At 34.7% G+C, this 20,357-nt stretch overlaps 2 protein-coding genes across 2 annotated transcripts; both read right to left on the bottom strand.

Annotated features, from left to right (window-relative positions):
- Positions 1–6,028: 6,028 nt before the first annotated feature.
- LOC130741583 (uncharacterized) lies at positions 6,029–10,300 on the bottom strand. The gene is made up of 5 exons (XM_057594412.1): positions 10,021–10,300; positions 9,807–9,859; positions 9,499–9,672; positions 9,192–9,293; positions 6,029–6,439 (listed from the first exon to the last, which is right to left on the bottom strand). Exons 1-5 carry the CDS (start codon positions 10,190–10,192, stop codon positions 6,305–6,307), a joined length of 636 nt encoding a protein of 211 aa, XP_057450395.1. The 5' UTR covers positions 10,193–10,300; the 3' UTR covers positions 6,029–6,304.
- Positions 10,301–12,379: 2,079 nt separating this feature from the next.
- On the bottom strand, positions 12,380–16,587 carry LOC130741567 (uncharacterized). The gene is made up of 4 exons (XM_057594411.1): positions 16,429–16,587; positions 15,947–15,990; positions 13,852–15,495; positions 12,380–13,061 (listed from the first exon to the last, which is right to left on the bottom strand). Coding segments are annotated over exons 2-4 (2,052 nt in total). The 5' UTR covers positions 15,948–15,990; positions 16,429–16,587; the 3' UTR covers positions 12,380–12,654.
- Between the last annotated feature and the right edge of the window lie 3,770 nt (positions 16,588–20,357).

Raw genomic sequence — 20,357 nt, 5'->3', positions numbered from 1 at the left:
GAATATGGACGTCCCAATTCCACACCAGAAGGAGATGAATATCCACAAAGAGACTAGCAACACTTGAAAATGGAAACCCTCCTTCCTGATAGATGCCACAACTTCCAAACAATTATACTCACAATGGGCTTTCTTGATGTCCTTCCGCCAGAGTAATTGAAGACTCGTCCTCACGGCATGAAGCTCTGCTAGAAAAGGATCGCCACGTTGTAAACCCGCATACAAACCAAACTGCCAAGTACCCCGAGAGTCCTGAACAACCCCACCCATCCCCATGCGGTTTTGGGTGTGACTATACGCATCATCCACTGTGAGAGAAACATAGCCCATTGGAGGTGCCAATGAATGATCACGATACAAGAGCTCCAAAAGGAAGATTAATAGCAAAAACCGACTAGCTAATAGCATCTAAATACGTAGATGCATAAATAAAGGAGGGGGGATTCCTCCAAATTTGAGTTAGTGACCCAGCTCTACTAGCCTCACGCGCCAAGTGATTATTTATACAGTTAATCCTTGATCATCTATTAGTCTTTTTACTACCCTAATTGAGAAATTACTTTTATATCTCTTAGTATATTTTTCCCCATTTTTTTGTGACATGGAGGGGCTAGGCCCTGAAACAAAACTAAAGCTAACCAGGAGCCAGAGCAGGCGAAGAGGGCTCAGAGCTCGACCTCCTCTGAATCCGGGCTAAAAACTTAAGACACTTTCCCATGGGGGATCTAAACAGATGAAAACCGAAAAGAAAGTTATGCCCAACATGGGCCAAATAATCTACAAGCGAATTCGACTCTTAAAAAGTGTTTGAACCTAATGCAACCATGGACGTTACTCTTTTGAATGACAGGCATCACCACGTATGCAAGGATGAAACTCATCCAGAGGAGAGGATAATATAGATGACCTCAAGTGAGTCTTTATCACCTGTGGGATATCCAAGTCAAGGACCACATCTATAGTCATAGACACCGCCAATAGTTCAATCAAGAAAACATTAGTTGTACTAAGATCACCAAAGTTTGTACAAAATCCAGAGACAAACTCCTCTAAAGGGTTCCTCAACGCTCCTCCAACACCGAACCATCAACATTAAACTCCATCCAACCTTCCACCGGAGGTATTTTCCCCTATTTGATAGTACTTCTCTCATTTAGTTGTTTTCTCCATATAAAAGTTAAATCCTATCTAATTTCATTCTTTTGATAATCTATATTGGAATTATGTCTATTTCCAATAAATCATTATTCCTTATTACAATTTCATAAGTGAAAGGAACCTTTATAAAAGTGTTTGAGTTGAAAACAATTAGAGAATTAGGTGAATGCATTTCTGGATACGTGTTCTTTTTTCTGTAAACCTTCTTTTACCGTTTTCCTTATACTGGAGTAACAATTCTATATATTTATATATGTAGCATCTCCATATCTAAATCATCTAAATAGATCATTAACTTTCATTTTGATCACTATGATTAACAAATATATGTTTACTCGAATTTGAACAATATGTATATGTTTGAAAATGAAAAGAATGATAAATCACATTTTACCTTAGAGCATATTATTTACCAAATTTTCAACTATATAATTTGTGAATAAACATGCTAGAAGAAGAATATATATTCAGAAACGCAGATAATGTTTCAGATTAACTTCAACATTTTTTTTACACAGTAGAAATTGTATGTTGCAGTAGATTGTAAAACTAAGTGATTTAACCATAATTGTACAATTTGGTACTTAATCAATATCACACTAGCTTATCAGTTTTTTTTTTTTTTTTGTAAAAAAACATATTATTATACATCAAACTAGGATAAAAGAAAGTTAAAATTTTTTATTTATGATTAAGCCAACTGGGTAGACACAAGTTTAAATGTAGTAATATATAACTTCTGTGACACGAGATATTGCATTAATACATCAACTCATTTATTTGTCTAATTTACAACCTCAGTAAATTATATTATGTGTCGTCTATAGTTCAACCTATCATTTTGATAAAGGTTTTTTCCTTGTTGATTTGTTTTTAATTTGTTTTGTTTTGGAACTAGATCCTTATGATTCAATCATAGTAAATCAAATACGGGTTTATCGTCCTCAGGAATTGTGTGAACATTGGTTCTGCAAGCTAAATATTGATTCGAGGAGATGAAAATATACTTGAAGAATTTATTTTTGTGATTTCCAATATAAGGAAGACGGTAAAAGAAGGTTTACAGGGATAACAAAGAAGAACACGTATCCAGAAATGCATTCACCTAATCCTCTAATTGTTTTCAACTCAAACACTTTTGTAAAGGTTTCTTTCACTTATGATGCCGAGAGTAATCCACCTAACTATCCTTAGCTTAGGTGAATCTAACAATTGGAATTCCTAGACGTAATCTCTTACAATCTAGAAAACCAAAAGGAACACTAAAAACCATATTCTCTCTCTAAGACATTTGCAACGGCAATCTATCCTAAGACAAGGTAACCTAGGCTTGAGAATCTGCGTTGTCACTCCGGAAACTCCTGTTAGAATTCAGAACCCCACCTTTCACATTGAAATCCACTATTGCTCCTACCCAAGATATTCTCACCCTAAGACAACTAATTCATTGAGTAGTTTCCCTCTTGAACCGGACCCGCAATTATATCTCGATCTCATGCTAGTTTATAAAAATATAGGGTTAATCATCAAATTGGTCCATGTCTTTGTAAGGCTGTTTGATTTTGGTCTATCGCTGAAAAATATTGTGCTTATGATCCCCATGGTTGTAGCATGTTTGCATTAGTCCTCACCGGAGGGCGGAGCTCTAGTGAGCTTGCTGAGTGGCATCTCGGAGCTTAGATGTCATTATCCACATCATTTTTCAATAAATTTTCATTTCCACATATTTAATTAAAAATTAATTAAATTGTAAAAAATTAAAATTAATTAAAATTGAAAAAATACAAAAGCTGAAATTTCTTTCACTAATAAAGAAACAAAAAAACACTCTAATTCATCGATTTCAAAATAAAACATTTAATTAATCTTCAATTTGGATAGAGGATTTGACTCTTTGGTATATCTCTCAGACGATGAGTACTTTTCTTTTTCTAGCTTGATGAAGTAATTATTCAGATAAAAATTCTAGCTTCTTTTCTTGAGTCTGAACATCTTCAAGTCCTCCTTTTATAGTTCAAGTACTTCAAGGGTTTGTTGACAGTCGTTGGACCATGTAGAGCATCTTGAGTTCTAGCCGTTGGATCAAATGGTCTTCCCGTCTGGTGCATTTAATGCCTTGTACTCTTTGACGGAGACTTCTCGCTACAAAATGTATCTTTGTCAGAGGTTGGTAGCATTTTGAGCTTTGTTCCAATCCTTGTGTGCGAGAAAAAGGATATTTTATTTTGACAACGTTGTAGTTGTTTCCTTGATGAATGTGCTTTGTCAGATATCATGTGATTCCTTGCACTTGCTTTCTCTTCTGGAATGTCAGAGATTTCAATTTGAATGTGTCGCTCATTCTCTAGACATTTCTCTTCAGTTCTTGAGATAGAAGATGATGATCTACATTGAAAGTTGTATTCTCGGACGATCCATTAGCTTTGTTCTTTCTTGCATAGCTTGTCTTGACGCTTTAACTCTTATCATCTTCTTGACCTTCTTCTCTATTCTTGATCAGACGATTTAGTAGATTAGACTTTCCTTTGCTTAGGTAGTTTGCCTTGGTCAGACGATTCAACAGATTTGACTTTTCTTCATTTCGGGTAGTCTGCCTTGTTGCTTTGACCTTTCTTGTACGTTGACTGGGTTGATCTTTGAGCATAGTCTTGTACTTGGTCATCAGACGATGGGAACGTGAATCATGAAGAATATTTCCTGAAAAGAAATAAATATTTAAGCATTTCATTCATGCTCTCTGAAAATTGTTATCATTCAAAATGTGATAAACGATATATTCAGCGTTTGAACTTAACAGAGAAGTCATGACGATAAGAGCTACTTGTATTTGATTTTCATCCTGACCTCAGTTTCTTACCTACATATCAGTGGCTTTCAATTCTATCATCAACTCATCCCAAACACCAAATCTAAATATAACGTTAAATTCTTCTCAGAAACATCATCAACCCAAAAACCAGCGACATCAACTCCCCACCCCCACCTACAACATCACTCCCACCCTCAACCATCCACCTGCAATCTCAACCTCACCCCCAAACGAAACCCCAACGCCACCTCAACCTCAACCCCAACTCCCACCCCACCTGCAACCTCAACCCGACCCCCACCCCAGGGCCGTGTAAAGCTTTAAAATAAGTAGGCAATTGCCTAAGGCCCCAAAATTGCTAAAGGCCCCAATTTTTTTATTACTTATATAGTATAATCTATTGAGATTTAAAAGAGGTAATGGAACAATAAAAAATCATGTTATTTTAATTGAAATGTGGGCAATGAAATGTGGAAACTCGAAAGTGAAATGTGGGAAATGCAACTTTAAAAGGTATTAGTAGTAGTGTTTTAAATTATCAAATTTAGATATTCCAAAAAACTAATAAATAAAATATCCGTTATTTTTACATTTTCAAAATTAAAAAATTAATTGTGTTTACTCGTAATCGTTAGTTTTTTTACTTATATATTTGTAGTTTCACCCATTGTTTTTTCTCTAAAAAAAATCCATTGTTTCTACCTTGAAGTGAATTATCAAATAAGATATTTGATATTATAGTGTTGCAAAATCTCTTACTGTTACATGTCTTACGTTTCAAGTTCTATTAAAACTTTAGATTCTTTTCTAAATGTATATATTGTCTATCGAGTTTTACTGGCAATCCTTGTAACGATTTCTACTGCTAGAAGAAGTTTTTCAAAATTAAAATTGGTTAAATCAACATCATTGTAATAAGATAGATTAAATATTAACTATCTTATTTATTGAAGCGAAATATTAGAAATATTTATTATAAAACTCTAATAAATGATTTCTCAGCTTTGAAAACCTAAAAGATTAATATAAAAATTAATAATTTACATGATACATTAAATCTCATCAAAATTCTTGTCAAAATAAAATAACTTTAACATTTTCGCCTAAAGCCTCAAATTGTCTATACACGGCCCTGCCCCACCCACAACCCTCCCCCAACCTGCAACCTCTCCCACCCGCAACCTTAACTTGACCCCCACCCCAACCTGCAACCTCTCCCACCCCAACCTCAACCTTACATATTGTGGATGGACGACCTACATAGTATATAAAGGAGGCTTACCATACTCACTATAACTCAACTTTTATCAATATACCACTCTCAGATCATGTTTTACTCAGCTTACTTAGTCTTGGGGTTCTTTTCAAGAACAATTACTATTTATTTATGGTAGTGCATACTTTAATTATAGTTGTTCAGCATATTAACATCAAGACCAGATTTAAAACCCCCTAAACACCACCCTCTTCCTCTTTCAAACTCTCTACATCTTCCCCACCTTGTATCTCTCTTCCTCTCTTCATCTTCCTCCCATCTTTGCATTCCATTCTCAACATCTGGTAAGTAATCTCTTTATCCCTTCATCTTCATTTTTCTTTTCTCTTCCCATAGTGTCTGCGCTAAGCTCTTAGCCATGGGCAGGGCGAAATATAAATGGGATAGTCTTAGAGTAGTTTCAAATTACAACATTTGTTGGTGTAGTTTTAGATTAATACTTACCTCATTCTAAAATCCGTTATTCATAAAATGCAGACCGCATTTTAGGATGCATACCGCATTTTAGAATCAGACAGCGTTATGTTCCTTTTACAAATCAGCACTACCTGATTCTAAACTCTGGTAGCTTATAATGCATACCAGATTTTAAAATCAGGTTGCGTTAATTTGTTAAGCATAACCGATTAAATAACGGTAGTGTTAAATACAATATACCGGATTCTTAAATCTAGTAGTTGAAAATTAAGTACAGCCGTACAGGATTTTAGAATCCAATAGTATGATCATTAGAGAAGGTGTCAGTTTTAATCTCCAGCAGACATGCACTATAAGAAGTCAAGATCTTAGCCAAAAGGAAACGTAAAATCTTTCTGGTAGAAAGGTTAAGGTCTTTCTGAAATAAAATCTTACAGCTGGATTATAATATGGGTAAAGTAAAGATCTACTCTATGTGTTCTCTCTGTAACACCCAATACCTTCAAACCAATATTTACCACGACTGACAATAGCAGAGTGCCCATTACCTTAACTATATTTAACCATTATTTACCATTACAACACCAAAGGAACTTACATTTCTTCATCAATAATGAACCTACAACAAGCATGCCTCTGGAGCCTCATGATGAGCCACTTAGAAAATGCGCAAGTGCCTTGTCTGTATCATTGTCATGCATAACCAAGGCTTCAGCAACGCTGCTTGATGAAAATCCCATTTCACGCAAAAGGGTGTATCCATTGACAAATTCCTGAACCTTCAGATGAATAATACATTGAGTCAGAGAAACAAATTAACCAGTAAAAAATGCGACATATCATCTGCCTACTGGTGTTGCATGCAACTGGGAATACAAAATGAAAGAATTTCAGCACTCTAAATAAGAAAAAAAACACTAGGTCACCTAAAGCTGGTTTGGAAACCAACAGAGAACATCATGTAATGACTAAATAAAACCATAAACATGCAGTAAATGAGGTCAATAAAAATGAATTGATCACTAAAGACTGAAACAAATCTGTGGTTAGTGTTGCAACCAGGAAACAAAAATAATATAATTTCCGCGTTAGTCTAAATAAGAGAAACACTAGACCACCTGAAGGTAGTTCCGAACCTAACAAAAAACACCATTTATTAACTAATTATAAAACAAGGAACATGCAGATGCAGTCAATACAGACAATACAAAGAACCCTCCGACGTATGTAATTTTCAGTATGATACCACTTGGGGCAGTTTAATATAGTTTTCGTCATAAGAATCACAAAGTGAAAAGCTGAGAGATAAGATCCAAGGTGGGAAAAGTTCCTAAGGTAGCGTTTGGCCCAGCTTTTTTTGAGCTTAAAAGTTACTTTTAACTTAAAGTTTAAAACAAGAGCTTTTAAAAAAAGGTAGAAGTTGTTTGTCTGTTTTTATTTTTTTATAGTTTGAAAGTTACTTTTAAGTTAAAAGTTGTTTGGTAAATGATTTTCTAAGCATTGATTTTATTTAAAAGTAGTTATTGAAAATTAATATGAAAATAATCTAATTGATTTAAGGGTTGTAAAAAAATTAAATATTTAAAGTTTGAAATTTTCAAAAATTATTTTTACCTTTCAACCTGTACAATGAGTTTTTTTTAGGTCAAAACCTGTACAAGCTATGAAATGAATGAAACTATGAAAGTATGAAACCTAGAGCACGATTATGACCAAATTCAAGATAGGAGAAATCAAGACTGAAGGTGCCGACACGCAAGTAAAGTAAGGAAGCTTGAATAAATAAATAAAATTAGGGAATTTTAGGTGAAAATTTCAACTCAGGTACCCTATCAATTTAGGTGAAAATTTCCTTTTTTTTCTTAAACATAACAGACGACCATGGTGAACGATGAAGCAATGATTTTATGAATCCGTTCTATACAATTTTGGTCATCGATTCAGTTCATTTGGTCTCTGCTTTCAACGTTTTGATGAAACTCATCTAGTTCTCAAAAAAACTAACTTGAAGTCACAAAGAAATATAGATGGAGTAACATGGGGCATAGAAGCAGGAAGGAGAAGAAGAGCGTAAACTATCTTGGAAGCAGGAAGGAGAAGACAGAAAGAAAAAGAAAATTGGAAGAGGCAAGAATAAGGTCGATCTGTTTTCTATCATATCAGCATAGGGTCGAACGAGAGAACAATAAGCTGCGTCTTTTTCAAAAAAGCTCCCTTTTTTTTCTTTGACTTAAAAGCTCCTTTTCAATATTTTCTTTGTAAAAAAATAAGTTACTTAAATTTTTAGAACTTATTGTAAAATCTGTTTGGCCCAACTTTTACTTAAAAGTAACTTATAAGTTAGAAATAAGCTGGGCCAAACACTACCTAAATGCTCTCATGCTAAGGACATTTCAAGCAGACTCCAGATGACAGGAGGAAAAGCTTTGACAGAATGCACTTAGCAACTTGTCTACTTGAATAGAGACTTAGTTTGAAAACTCTTATATTTAGTCTCAAAACACCACCAATTGATAATTGGCCTTTGTCAATAAAAGAAACCAAAAGACTCCATAGAAAAACAAAGATACTCCTTCCCAATACAGAGGGAGGGGTGGTCAGAAGCAGAAGATTATCAGATCAAACAAGGCATGCAAAGTTGTAAACAATGTTCAGATAACTATATAAATGACAACTTTGTATCATTATTCATAAAAAAACTAGCAACTTGACAACAATAAGTTCATAGTAATAATTTGGAGGATAAATTCTAGTATCAAGGAAAGATCCATATGAGATTCAAAGAAATATTCAATCTGAATGGTCAGTACATAGAAAAAGATATCTAACATATATTATTATTCAGTGGTAACATTGGTATAAAAAGAGTGAAAGAATTGTTTCTTATGGCATACAATCCTAATTTCCTAATCTGCTCCAGCTCCATTGTAGAACCGAGCCAGGAACAGGGCAAGAATTTGTAATGATCTGATTTTAGTCTCTTGATTTTATTTTAGATAGTACTCAGTTATATCCTCATCATTGTTCAGTGTCCCTGTTGTTAAAATGGATATGTGGCAAACATTAGGCCACATGCCCACATCTTTATTGTCATATGTCCAGAGTAATCCAACATGTCTCTGTCACCCCCACCTCCTTCGGTCTTCCTCCCCACCACTATCTCACCTCACCTTCCTAAGAACCGTAAACCCTAATGCCTCCCACTTCCTCTTCCGCTTGTCTCCTCATCCACTGCCCCCACTTCATCCGAAAGTGTCTCGATAGCAAAGAACCGCAAACCCAACATAGAATAAGATCTGTCACATCATAAGATCTTAGCACTAACTAACTAACAAGTAACAGCCTCTATCTAGTTAGATACAATAACAGCCTAACAGCCTCTATCAAGATTATGATCCCCTACTTTTACTCTCCTAGACTCTCCCAATTGAAGATCTATTCCCATCATTCAGAAACATAATAATCATACTTTTAAGCAATACTAATCTCTGAGCATCATGCCATTATGAGTTACAGGGATCAAGAACATACTTTGGTTGGATTATCACCATAATGCCCAATAGCAATGGGAACAGCCTCTCGATTAAGCCCCATGGCTATATATTTGCTCACAGTGGGATCTGAAGAAGTAACCTGGAAAAAGAAGTTTCATTTTACACCGTGAGCGTTGGAGAAAGCAACAGATTTATATATATACAGAAAAATATTGTACCAAATTTATCATGAACTAGCAAACAGTAAGTTATAACCTCTCCGTAATTCATTCAGGGAAAAAATCATTAGCACAGGCTTCAATAGCATTTATAGGAACCTCAAAATGAAGGGGAAAAAAAGAAACCTTTGGTGATGATGATGATGTATGATCAGAAACTTTAGTTGGAAGATTTTCCAACCCAAATTTGCTCCAATTTGGGTTATCCTTCTCGCCTTCAGCCAAAACTTTTCTCTCCAATCCAAAATCAAATTGAAAGTTACTCCGCGGAATATCCACCACGTGTGGTAATAAATGAGGCTGCAAAATTGTCAAAACCACTCAACAACTGTACTCAACTATCATAACATTTCTATTCACAAAGGAAGCATGTCCATTAAAATTGCTCAATTCACAATAGTACCACCATAGACAGCAAGCAAAACGAAACTTACCGGCGGCGTGATCCTATAATCTGGCTTTATAGCAACCCTAATTCCCAATCCTGCTGCAATTTCAACAAGGAAAATCAATATCATTCCTCTAGAACTGTGATTCAACGTGACTAATTCAAGTTCTTGTTTTCTACTTCAATTATTGAAAATATGAATCCCTAATCGTCCTCTGGTTGCAATTAATTCAACATGAGAGATGGAATTCGTTACTTACAAGAAGATGGAGGAGCCGGATTCTGGTGGTACGATGAGGGACGGCCGACGGCGGCGCCGGGAGGGTGGGGGCCAATCTTGGGGTAGATAGACGACGGAGAAGACGACGACGGTGGCGCACGGTACATCGGAGGTTGTTGTTGGCCGGACCTGGTTCTGAAATCGTAGTCCATGATCGATCAAACACAGGAAACGTAACTAGCACTTGCGTTGTTGCGTAGGAAGGAAATGGAACACCAAAAGCGTGTGCGTGTGCCACTTGAGATGTCATCATCCTTGATGTTGTGAGTTTAAGGACTAATTTGCTAATATTTCAAAAACCTTTGAAGTTAATTAATTTTCTTTGGGATAAATTTGAAGTCGATAACAAATCAAAGAGATAAATTTAGTAGTTTATTTTTTGTAAGTTTATTTGATTTGGTTAACATTAAACATGATAACAAGGGCTACTTTTCTTAATAGAAATTTAGATGAGTTTCTCTTCGATCAGGGCATGCATTCGGAAATAGGTCGCTTACAAAAATAATTACAAATGTCCACTAACACATCATTTATATTGACAGTAGGAATTAAACACACAATCTTCTTCTAAGAAGAATATGAAATTATTGAAGTTCCTATTAATAATTTTGATATAAAACATGGAGTTAATCAATCCAATTAGTTATTAGTAAAATAATTTAAATAATATGATATGGCGTATTTATTTGAACTCATCCATATGTGATATGATATGCCGGTGTTTGCCTTTATTTTAAATAATATACAATTTGTAAGATTAAAGTTGTGCAAACAAGTCAAATATATTTTTAATAACAAAACTATTTTAGTTAACTAATTGGATTGTGTATTATCTATATTGCACATGCACACTACAATATTATTAAACCAAGGCTATGTTTGACATGTCATTTCAGCTAGCTTATAGCTTATTTGACTAGCTTAAAGCTTATTTTATTAGCTTAAAAGCTCTATAAAAGTGTTTGGTGAAGAAGCTTATTTCAGTAACTTAAAGCTTTAAGCAATAAGCTATCTCAGGTAGTTTAAAGCTTATAGCTTATTAAATATATTTTCATTTTTATCCTTATTATATTTATTAAAATTCCACCTTTAGTCTTATATGTTTTTTACTAAACTTATTTACTTATCTGTTATCACACTTGTCTCATATGCACAATGATTCCGCACACAAATAATTACTACTTTGGAATAAAATAAAATAAATTTAAAATTACAATTTACGTCATTTTATGTCATTTTACAGTTTCAGCTTGTTCAACAGCTATTTTTACCAAACACGTTTGTTCCAATTACGTAACTTTTCAGCTAGCTTATTAGCTTTCAGCTTTCAGCTAGTTTTTCAGCTATCAGCTAGGCGTGTCAAACATAGCTTGGGGTGCACGGTAAATTGATTAGAGACTGAGTTGGATTAGATCAAATTTCACATTTTTTTTATAACCAAATTGGCTCGGATCATCCCCCAAAAATAGCTCAAGTGGTAAGAGTCGGGGAGCATACAGTTGGACTGGATTGGAAATATTTAATAACCAATGTCTGGAGGGCGTCATTTATCTTTTCGATGTAAAAAAAATTGGTTTGAATCGGGTAGTAGGATTGGTATTAGAATAATAATGAAGTTACAATTTTTTATATTATTATTATTACATTTTTTCTATTTTGAACCTATTTTAGATGGGGCAACCCACCGGCTTAAGATAGGTCAACCCGGCTCATTTATAGAGTGGAATTACTCTTTTTTTTTTTTTTTTGAAAAAGAAATTACTCACATTTATACTTCTTTTATTATTTTTATTTTCTGATAGTCAATCCACCTGCTGTAAAAAAGGTTGTCTAAATAATCTATGATAAAGTTTGGGTTAAATAACCCATCATCCAATCACATTGGAGATAAGTGAGTTGAAATTTCTATATTTTATTTATTAATTTATTTCTAACTCATTTATCTCCAATGTGATTGGTTCATGGGTTATTTAACTCAAACTTCATCATGGGTCATTTAGACAACCCCACTATGGAGCTGGGAGCATTATCCAACCCACTTCTCAAATACATGCAGGACTGGTTGGCCCATTTAGAAGGGCCGGGGTGGAGGGTTGGCCTTTATCATCCCTATGTATTATGTCAAAGAGGGAAAACAATGTATTATGTTAGAACAGGGAAGACAGGGGCAGGGGATCATGGGAAATTCTTCCTTAACTGGGAGCATTTCTAAGATATTTCAGTTTCTTGTACTGTTTGATTCAGTAGTAGAGTTCTACCATCATGCCTTTTACTTCAAAACAAATGACAATGTACGGCATGCTAATTTCTACTGGCCTTTTTGTAATTCCCAAGCCAAATCTGGAAAGTGGAAACAGTTGAATTTTATATTCAAACACAATAAAAATATATTACATTGATTACTGATCCTATGCTCCCACAAGTATGGGAGAAGCTGGTTGATATTAGACAAAGGTGACAAACAATAGAGTCCTGTCTTTACAACTCAGAAAAATAAGACCTATTTCATCAAGGATGAACACCATCTAGAACCAGAAAGGTAACTTGCTAATTACTGCTTATAAAAAAAAACACTTGCTAATTACTATCTACACGTAAATGATGGGATACAAAACTATAATCCAAATATGGGGTCATTTGCACCAAATATAGAAGAACCAAACTGTCTCGTATTCAAATCATTGCCATCCAAAGTTGGACCAAAACGATCCAGCCACTGGGTTGGACTTGAAGTTTCATTCTCCTCCACCCACTCAGAAGTCATGTCAATGTCATCAAACTGAAGCAGATCAACTTCTAAAGACTTTGCATTCATCTGCCTAGCTAACTTGAGATTGTAGTTTATATAAACAAGGTCGTTCAATGTTTCTCTATCAATCTTGTTCCGCTTCTCTGAGTGAATCTGCCTGAAGGTGCTCCACTGCCTCTGAAATGACAAGGTGCTGCAAACTTGACTTAATATTCTAATGGCAACTCGTTGCAACCCCGGCGCAGAGTCGCCGTATTGTTCCCACCAAAGCCCTGCAATTAATAAGCAATGAGTTTGCAGAAAAACTAACCCTACTGCGTAGCGTGTAAACTACAAACAGATTTGCATAAGAACAATCAAATAAAGGTAACATGGAGAAACAAAAAAATCACATTACTATGAAGTAATGAATTAGTGGTTGAGTTTATGATACAGTACATGCACATCCTTAACAAATTGTTAAATTATTAAAGTTTTGCACTTCATTGTTTTTTTTTTTTGGTCAAATTTTGCACTTCATTGTTGAATGTGTACTTCTCTCACTATAGACGAACAAAATTCTAATAACTTCATGATCTATTATAAATTATTAACTTTTCTGTATTGTATCACAAACTAAACCATCCATCAATAATTACATTATAATCAACGGTTATCCTTGCATTTTATCCAGTAAAATGTATATCTTCACTTTAGAAGAGACAAATGTTGCAAGTGCTTACTACTAGAAGTAGGCTCTGTAGCGTCCCAGATGCACATGAAGCCAAATTTTAACTAATCCCATATAAATGCAGAAGTTATCACTTTCCAAGAGCGAAACAAACTCCAAAATTTTCTAAGAACTTCCCTACTGAAATACCCTATTACAAAAGAAGAATCCTTTCAATCTAGAGGAAGCTAGATGTCCATTTCCACTCAAAATACATGGTTTTCTTTATCTAAAGATCAATGCTGGAGTCAATCCCTAATTTGGGTTGAAATGTGTTGTCTAAAATGAACTGTTATAAATTTTGCTCTCTGAGTAACAAAGTGGATGATTAAGGGGCACTATTTAAAACTTACATGGCGCAACTGTGCTTCTTGCCTCCTTTGCTAAGCTACAACCAAACATCCCATGTGCCTTTGCGAATGTATAGATTTGATTGGTGATGTCGCGCCTCATATCTGGTATAGGAAGTAGTTTCTCCAGAACATTAAAAAAGTCTTCTTTAATAGAGGAAAGGAATTTTATTTCAGGATTGTATTGGATACTGGGGTTTAAAAATGCTGCAGCTGCATGCAGAGGGGAATGAAGTTGGTCCCGCCACTTTTTATCTACAATATCTAAGAATATCTTGCACTTGCTCTCATCCATTATGTAGTATGTCCTGATTGATTCTTTGGCCCTGGTCATTAGTTCATATATGGAACCTACAGTTGGTTTCCCTTCAGAGACTTCTCTCAAAACTTTCAAAAAAGGCTCAGAGATTGCCACACACTCTTCCACTGTCCTCCAGAAATCTCCATCTTCAATAATTGCAATACAAGAAAGGCTCTGTGGTTTATTTACATAGGAGGTGCTCGAGGCATATTCGGTGCTGTTGAACATATGCTTCAACCTTGTTCTCAGCTTCAACATAGACTGCAAAGACAGGAAAGTGGATACAGACTTTGTGATCCCACTCCTGATAAGCTCCTGGCCTCCGCTGTACTTCTTCATAAGATCCAGAAGTGAAGCATTATTGTATATCAACTTTGATATGGTTTGTGCTTGGAAAATGCATCTACTAATCCAATCAACCTTGGAAAAATCCTCCAAGATCAGGTTTAAACACTGAAATGCACAAGGAGATACAAATATAGATCCATAGTTCTGCACAATATGATTAGCAATGCCAGTGTAGCTAAAACTGCTATCCATAATAATTTGCACAACATTTTCCGGGCCAAACTCCTGAATCACAGAATCAAAAAGATCAGCAAGCCATTTTGTGTTCTTGAAATATGCAGAGGCATCCACAGATTTGTGGAAAAAAGTCCTGGATGGTGATGAGACCAAGAAGTTAATTATGGCCTTCGATTTATAATCAGTCCATGTATCTGCAATGATGGTACAACCTGTAGTAGCCCACTCTTTCTCGACATCTTTCGACTGCAAACCCACTTCTGATTTTATCCTTTCCAACCATGTTGTTTTCAAGGCTTCTGCTGATGGACCGAAAAATCCAGGGCCACATTTCGCAATGGCATCAATCATCAACTGATAGGATGAAGACCGCGCAACACTGAAGTCAAGCTTATTCTCAAAAAAGAATAGAGCAATACTTCTCTCTGCATTCTCTTGATTGTTCGCAGAGGAAGGGGTCATAGGATTGCCACCACTAGGGAAAATCTTCACAATAGGGGATATCGCATCCAAAGATATAACAGCTTTAGTTGCAGAAAGACTACCAGGGGACTTGACTTCTGCTACTGATAGTTTCGGCTTCTTCACACTGGAGGTGGTTTCTTTAACCTCTTCCTTTGATGCTATTATACCCCTTACTCTATCTGTAACATCATCCCTGACCTTGCTACAAGGATTCACCCCTTTACTTGGGAACCGAGATAAATGATGCTTCAACCTGCTAATTCCACCGTTTAGAACTCTCTGGCAAAATTTACATTTAACCTTGTTTCCATCTAACTTCTCTGCATATTCCCAACAGACATCCTTCTCTCTAACCACTACCATTGTATTCAAAAAAGGAAAACAAAAGTCAGCACATCATATGATAATCTGTTCTTAAATTCTATTAACTATTACATTGTGCATCAAAGAAGCTAAGAGTAAGGTTAAGAAAATATTCAAAAGGTAATGATAATGTTAGGAAGCAAACTAATAATGCAAAAGGTAATGAAGCACTAATGCTAGATTTTTTTTCCCAGTGTTAACCAAGGTATTACCACAGCCGATAACTACGAGACTAATCCTTTGCCTCACTTTCAGCGCATTAAGCTGTAGGAGGCTGACTAATGAGTTTTTTTTCTTCACAAGAGTTGGGAATCGAACCCACAACCACTTGCTTAAGGGACGAAGTGTTGAACCACACCGACCCACTTAGTTTCTAATTAATGTTAATGATACTATCAGCATCAGTTACAGTATAAGAGTATTGGAAAGTAAGCTTTTACTTACTCAGGATGCAGTAACCTCACTCCTGTGGCACAATATATGACAACCTACACAAAAACACCAAACCAGATAATTGAAACAAGCACCAAATCAGAAACAACATACAGTAACATGAACCCATGATCATTATTCAAGCACAACAATAATCATTCAACAATCAATGCAAAAAAAAATGCATAAACTCAAATGAATTAGTGAACTTTGTCAAAGATACACAGAATCATCAATGCATAAACTGCATTAACTAGGGGAAGCAAGCAATTATCAAGTTCAATTAATCTTCCATTTACTCATTTCTGAAAATGGAAAACACACGAGAAGTTCAAAATAATTCGAAGCAGCGATAAATTGAATTGAATTGAATCATTCGACAAATTAGGAATGAAATGAAATCTGGAATAGATTACAGAGATCCAGAAAATATTCGAAAATGAAAAGGGGGAAAAAGATGCTGATGAGAAAATAGCGAGAAATTAGGCGCTTACGGAGTGAGTGAGAGATTGGTGTTTGACGACGGAGAGATAAACGGAGATCGCAGATTTCAAAAAGATTTCCGATTTATCGCGAGATTTTGGAGCTAGGGTTTGTGGTGTGTTGTTGTGTCGTTCTTATCTTTCTTTCATTTTTTCTCCTCTCACTGACTTTGTGTTTTTATCTTATCTTCTCTTGTGGAGTATTTTCTCGTTTTTTCGAATTTTTTTATGACTGGTTTGTATATTTGCAATTTTGGAGACGATATCTCGCGTACCTTTTTAAGGTAAGTATTGTTAATTTCGTGCTTATTTCCGTGTGTTTTGAAGTTTTCTTTGTGTTTTTAAGAAAAAAACATTTAACTTTAAAAAAAAAGCATTTGATTAAAATTATTTAAAATGATCATATCAGTTTTAAATAGCTCAAATGGTAAGAGTTGAATGACATATGGATTGGGGATGAAAAGGTCTAAGGATCAATCCTGGATAGTGTAATTTATCTTTTCGATGTACCCAAAATATAAAACAAAAGTTTCAAAATATTTTAATATTCTTTATATTAAAAATAATTTCTAAAAATACATAAATTTTAAAAAATCTAACTAATGAACTCTATGTCAATATTTAGGTGATAAGTATTTACATGTATGGAGAAACATTTGTTGAGAAAAATCTACCTACCGCGTTGTTTGTCAGAAACAATAAATCGGATTCACATTCGACTCTACCATGGTGACTATTACAAGGCATTATAGAAATCATACTCCTCCGCGGGAAGAGCATGCAATTACGATCAACGAACAAGTTATCAACAATAGTAATCGTGTAGAGGTATAGGTGAACTATACGCCCCACCGTGACAATAACAACCTCCCAAGAATGAAGTCGCGCTCATTGCCCTTGATATTCACCAATACTCGTTAGAATGTGGTAAGAAAAGTTGTGGCGCTAATGAGAGCACAACCAAATGGTTTTGGTACCTCCTTGAGACGACGTTAACGTACTAGCCCCACTTTCTCTTTCTCACGAGACAACGCGGTCATCCAGAGGCGTATTCAAGAACTATAGCTTCTAGTTCTACCCGAGAATGAAGGGACCCATGTGAATATCTTAACAGTTAGCCACAACAAGAGTCTGGCTCCAAGAGGAACTCACCTGCGAAAGGTGATGCTATATCATACCTCAAAAACAAAGGGGAGTCCTATCTTGCGTCCTTATTCCGAGCCTTTGACGGCCCTACAATTAGCTAACAAGTTTCGAAAAGCGCTTGTGTCAAGTCCTACACATGAGATTTTGATCCATGTGAGCATCTCAATGCCTTTAAGAGCAGGATGAGTTGTCTCGAGGCCTCATGAGCAGTTATGTGGATAACTTTTCCTCGGACCTAACGCAAAGTCATTTGCACATGGTTACAATCCTTGATACTAGAGTTCGTTACACGGTGTAATGATCTTTCTATGCAATTCGTCCATCATTCTACAAGCGTAAAGAGTAAAGGCAGTGTGTGTCGATATATGTTGTCAGAGAAATTACCAGAGGTGGTGCCACATACCGACAACTTAAATTGTCAATAAATTGATTTTTTTTCATAAGAAAATGTGGTTTTGATGGTTGAATTGTTAGTAGATCAATCTATTATGATGAATTTGTGGCCATCAATATTAGTAGATCTAACATGTTTCTTATAGTGACCACTCTACACTTAGCCACTAGGGTAGGGATGGCAATGGATCTTGGACCCATTGTGTACCCGAAAAAAATACCTACAATGGATAGGGATAAAAACCCGCTAGATAGGTATGAGGTTGGGCATGAGTAAATACCCGCAAAAATTAATGGGTATGAGTGCGGGTATGGGCACTATAGTACCCAACCCGCCCCCCGCACACATGCACATAATTAATTAATAGTATATTGATAAATTTAGAGGGTAACTTTCTAACTTCTTTTAAAAGAAGTAAGTGAAGTAAGTGGCTAATATTATATATATATATATATAAAGTTATTAATTTACAATTTTATAAGTAGTTTATTAGCAATCTAAAATTATATATTTACAACCTAACTTTATTGCTTATTCTTTTAAAAAAGTTTATACTTATTCGGATGATTTTACTGTTTAAATATTTAGATGATCGTTTGTATTTTTATTTAATTTTTTTTCTTATAAAAGCAGTTAACTATTGAAGAAATCATGAAAGTTAAAACTTTGGTTGGCTAAATCGCTGGTAATACGCACGGGTATGGGCATATAGGTACTCAAAGGGTACGGGGACGGACACTCATATTGCTACCCAGGCGAGTATAGGGACAGGTACGACAGTGACGAATTTAGGTAGAACAGCATGAGGGCATGTGCCCTCACTTAAATTTTAAAAAAATCATTAGAAAAAAATTGAGTAGTAAAAGTATGTGGTTTTTTGTGACTCTTTTGATAAAAAATGCTATCACTTGTGTTCTACATTACTAAATGTCCTCACTTGTATTCCACATTTCTAAATGTCCTCACTTGAGTGGTAAAAGTATGTGGTTTTTTATGACTTTTTTGGTAAAAAATGTCTTTACTTGTGTCCCTTTTTGGTAAAAAATGCACTCACTTCTAATAATATAATTAAATTTTTTTATACGAATTTATATGTATATATTGCCCTCAAAACATTAAATTTTTGGATCCATCACTGAGGTACTAGTATTTTTTAAAAACTCAGCATGAGAATGAATACTATAGTACCCTACCCAGACTGTACCAATTGTCATCCCTAAACTAAGGAGACCTATACAAAATTGGCCTTTGGAGTAGGAGCAATTATATATCCCCGAAGAGATTTTGAGATGGTATGGTACCAGCATGTTGAGGGTGACGAGGGGTCATGTCCCATGCATTTTTCAAGGTTTTTACTTTTGTGCACTCATTTTTCATGGCATTAAGGGGGCACCATCACCAGCTATATTTTTTTATACATCGGAAAAGATCACCAACTATATTTTATTACAATAAGTTCATGCAAGTTATTTGACTTTTTAGTGCCAATTACTCAGACCATCTCATAATTCATACTTCCTCCATTCCAAAAAACTATTGTAGTTTAAGGTTATAGACAAAGTTTAAGAGTTCATTAATTGATATTATAATTTGACTCAAACACCCTTATTTAATATGAGGTATATGAAAGAGAGAGAATGTGCATCATTGGTCAACTAATTGGTGAGAATTGCGATTGGTGAAAATAAAAGGTGGTACTTGGGAAATACAATATTAAATGAGGCATGAATGAAAGAGAATGAGATTAAGTGCTTTGGATATGTAAAACAACAATGGTTTTGGAACAAAACAAAAATGCTAAAACTACAATAGTTTTGGAACGGAGGGAGTAACCACCACCGATTTTTAAGAAATAGGACATGCATGCATAGGAATATTTATTATATTCATTTTAAGTTGTTATGATGATAATGACTATGTTTGACATGCTTAGCTGATAAGCTAGCTGAAAACTGAAAGTTGATAGTTGAAAAACTACCTTATTGGAAAACAGTGTTTTGGTAAAACTTGCTGCTAAGCACGCAGAAATTGTAAATTGACATAAAATAGCAAATTTGTATAATAAAAAATATATGATATTAAAATATTTATCACTTTAAATATTTTAATTTAGCTTAAATTATTTATCATCTAATAAAAAATATAATATTCATTTTTAATTATTTTCGTTTTTTTATTTTTATTAATTATATTAAATAGAATAAATCAAATAACTTTATATTTTAATTTAATAAGTAACCTTATATTTGTCTAAATTAACAAAATTAACAAAATATTTTTTAAAATTTCATATAAACAATAGAATAGTAATTATTTCAAAATAAAAATAATTAGAGTTCAGTGTGTTTTTATGAATATAAAAAGGACAATGATAGAGTTTTATTAAAATCATAAGGATAAA

Source organism: Lotus japonicus, chromosome 1 (assembly GCF_012489685.1).
Source record: "Lotus japonicus ecotype B-129 chromosome 1, LjGifu_v1.2".
Taxonomy (NCBI): domain Eukaryota; kingdom Viridiplantae; phylum Streptophyta; class Magnoliopsida; order Fabales; family Fabaceae; genus Lotus; species Lotus japonicus.
The sequence above is the reverse complement of the archived record's forward strand: the minus strand, read 5'-3'. Positions and strand labels throughout refer to the sequence as shown.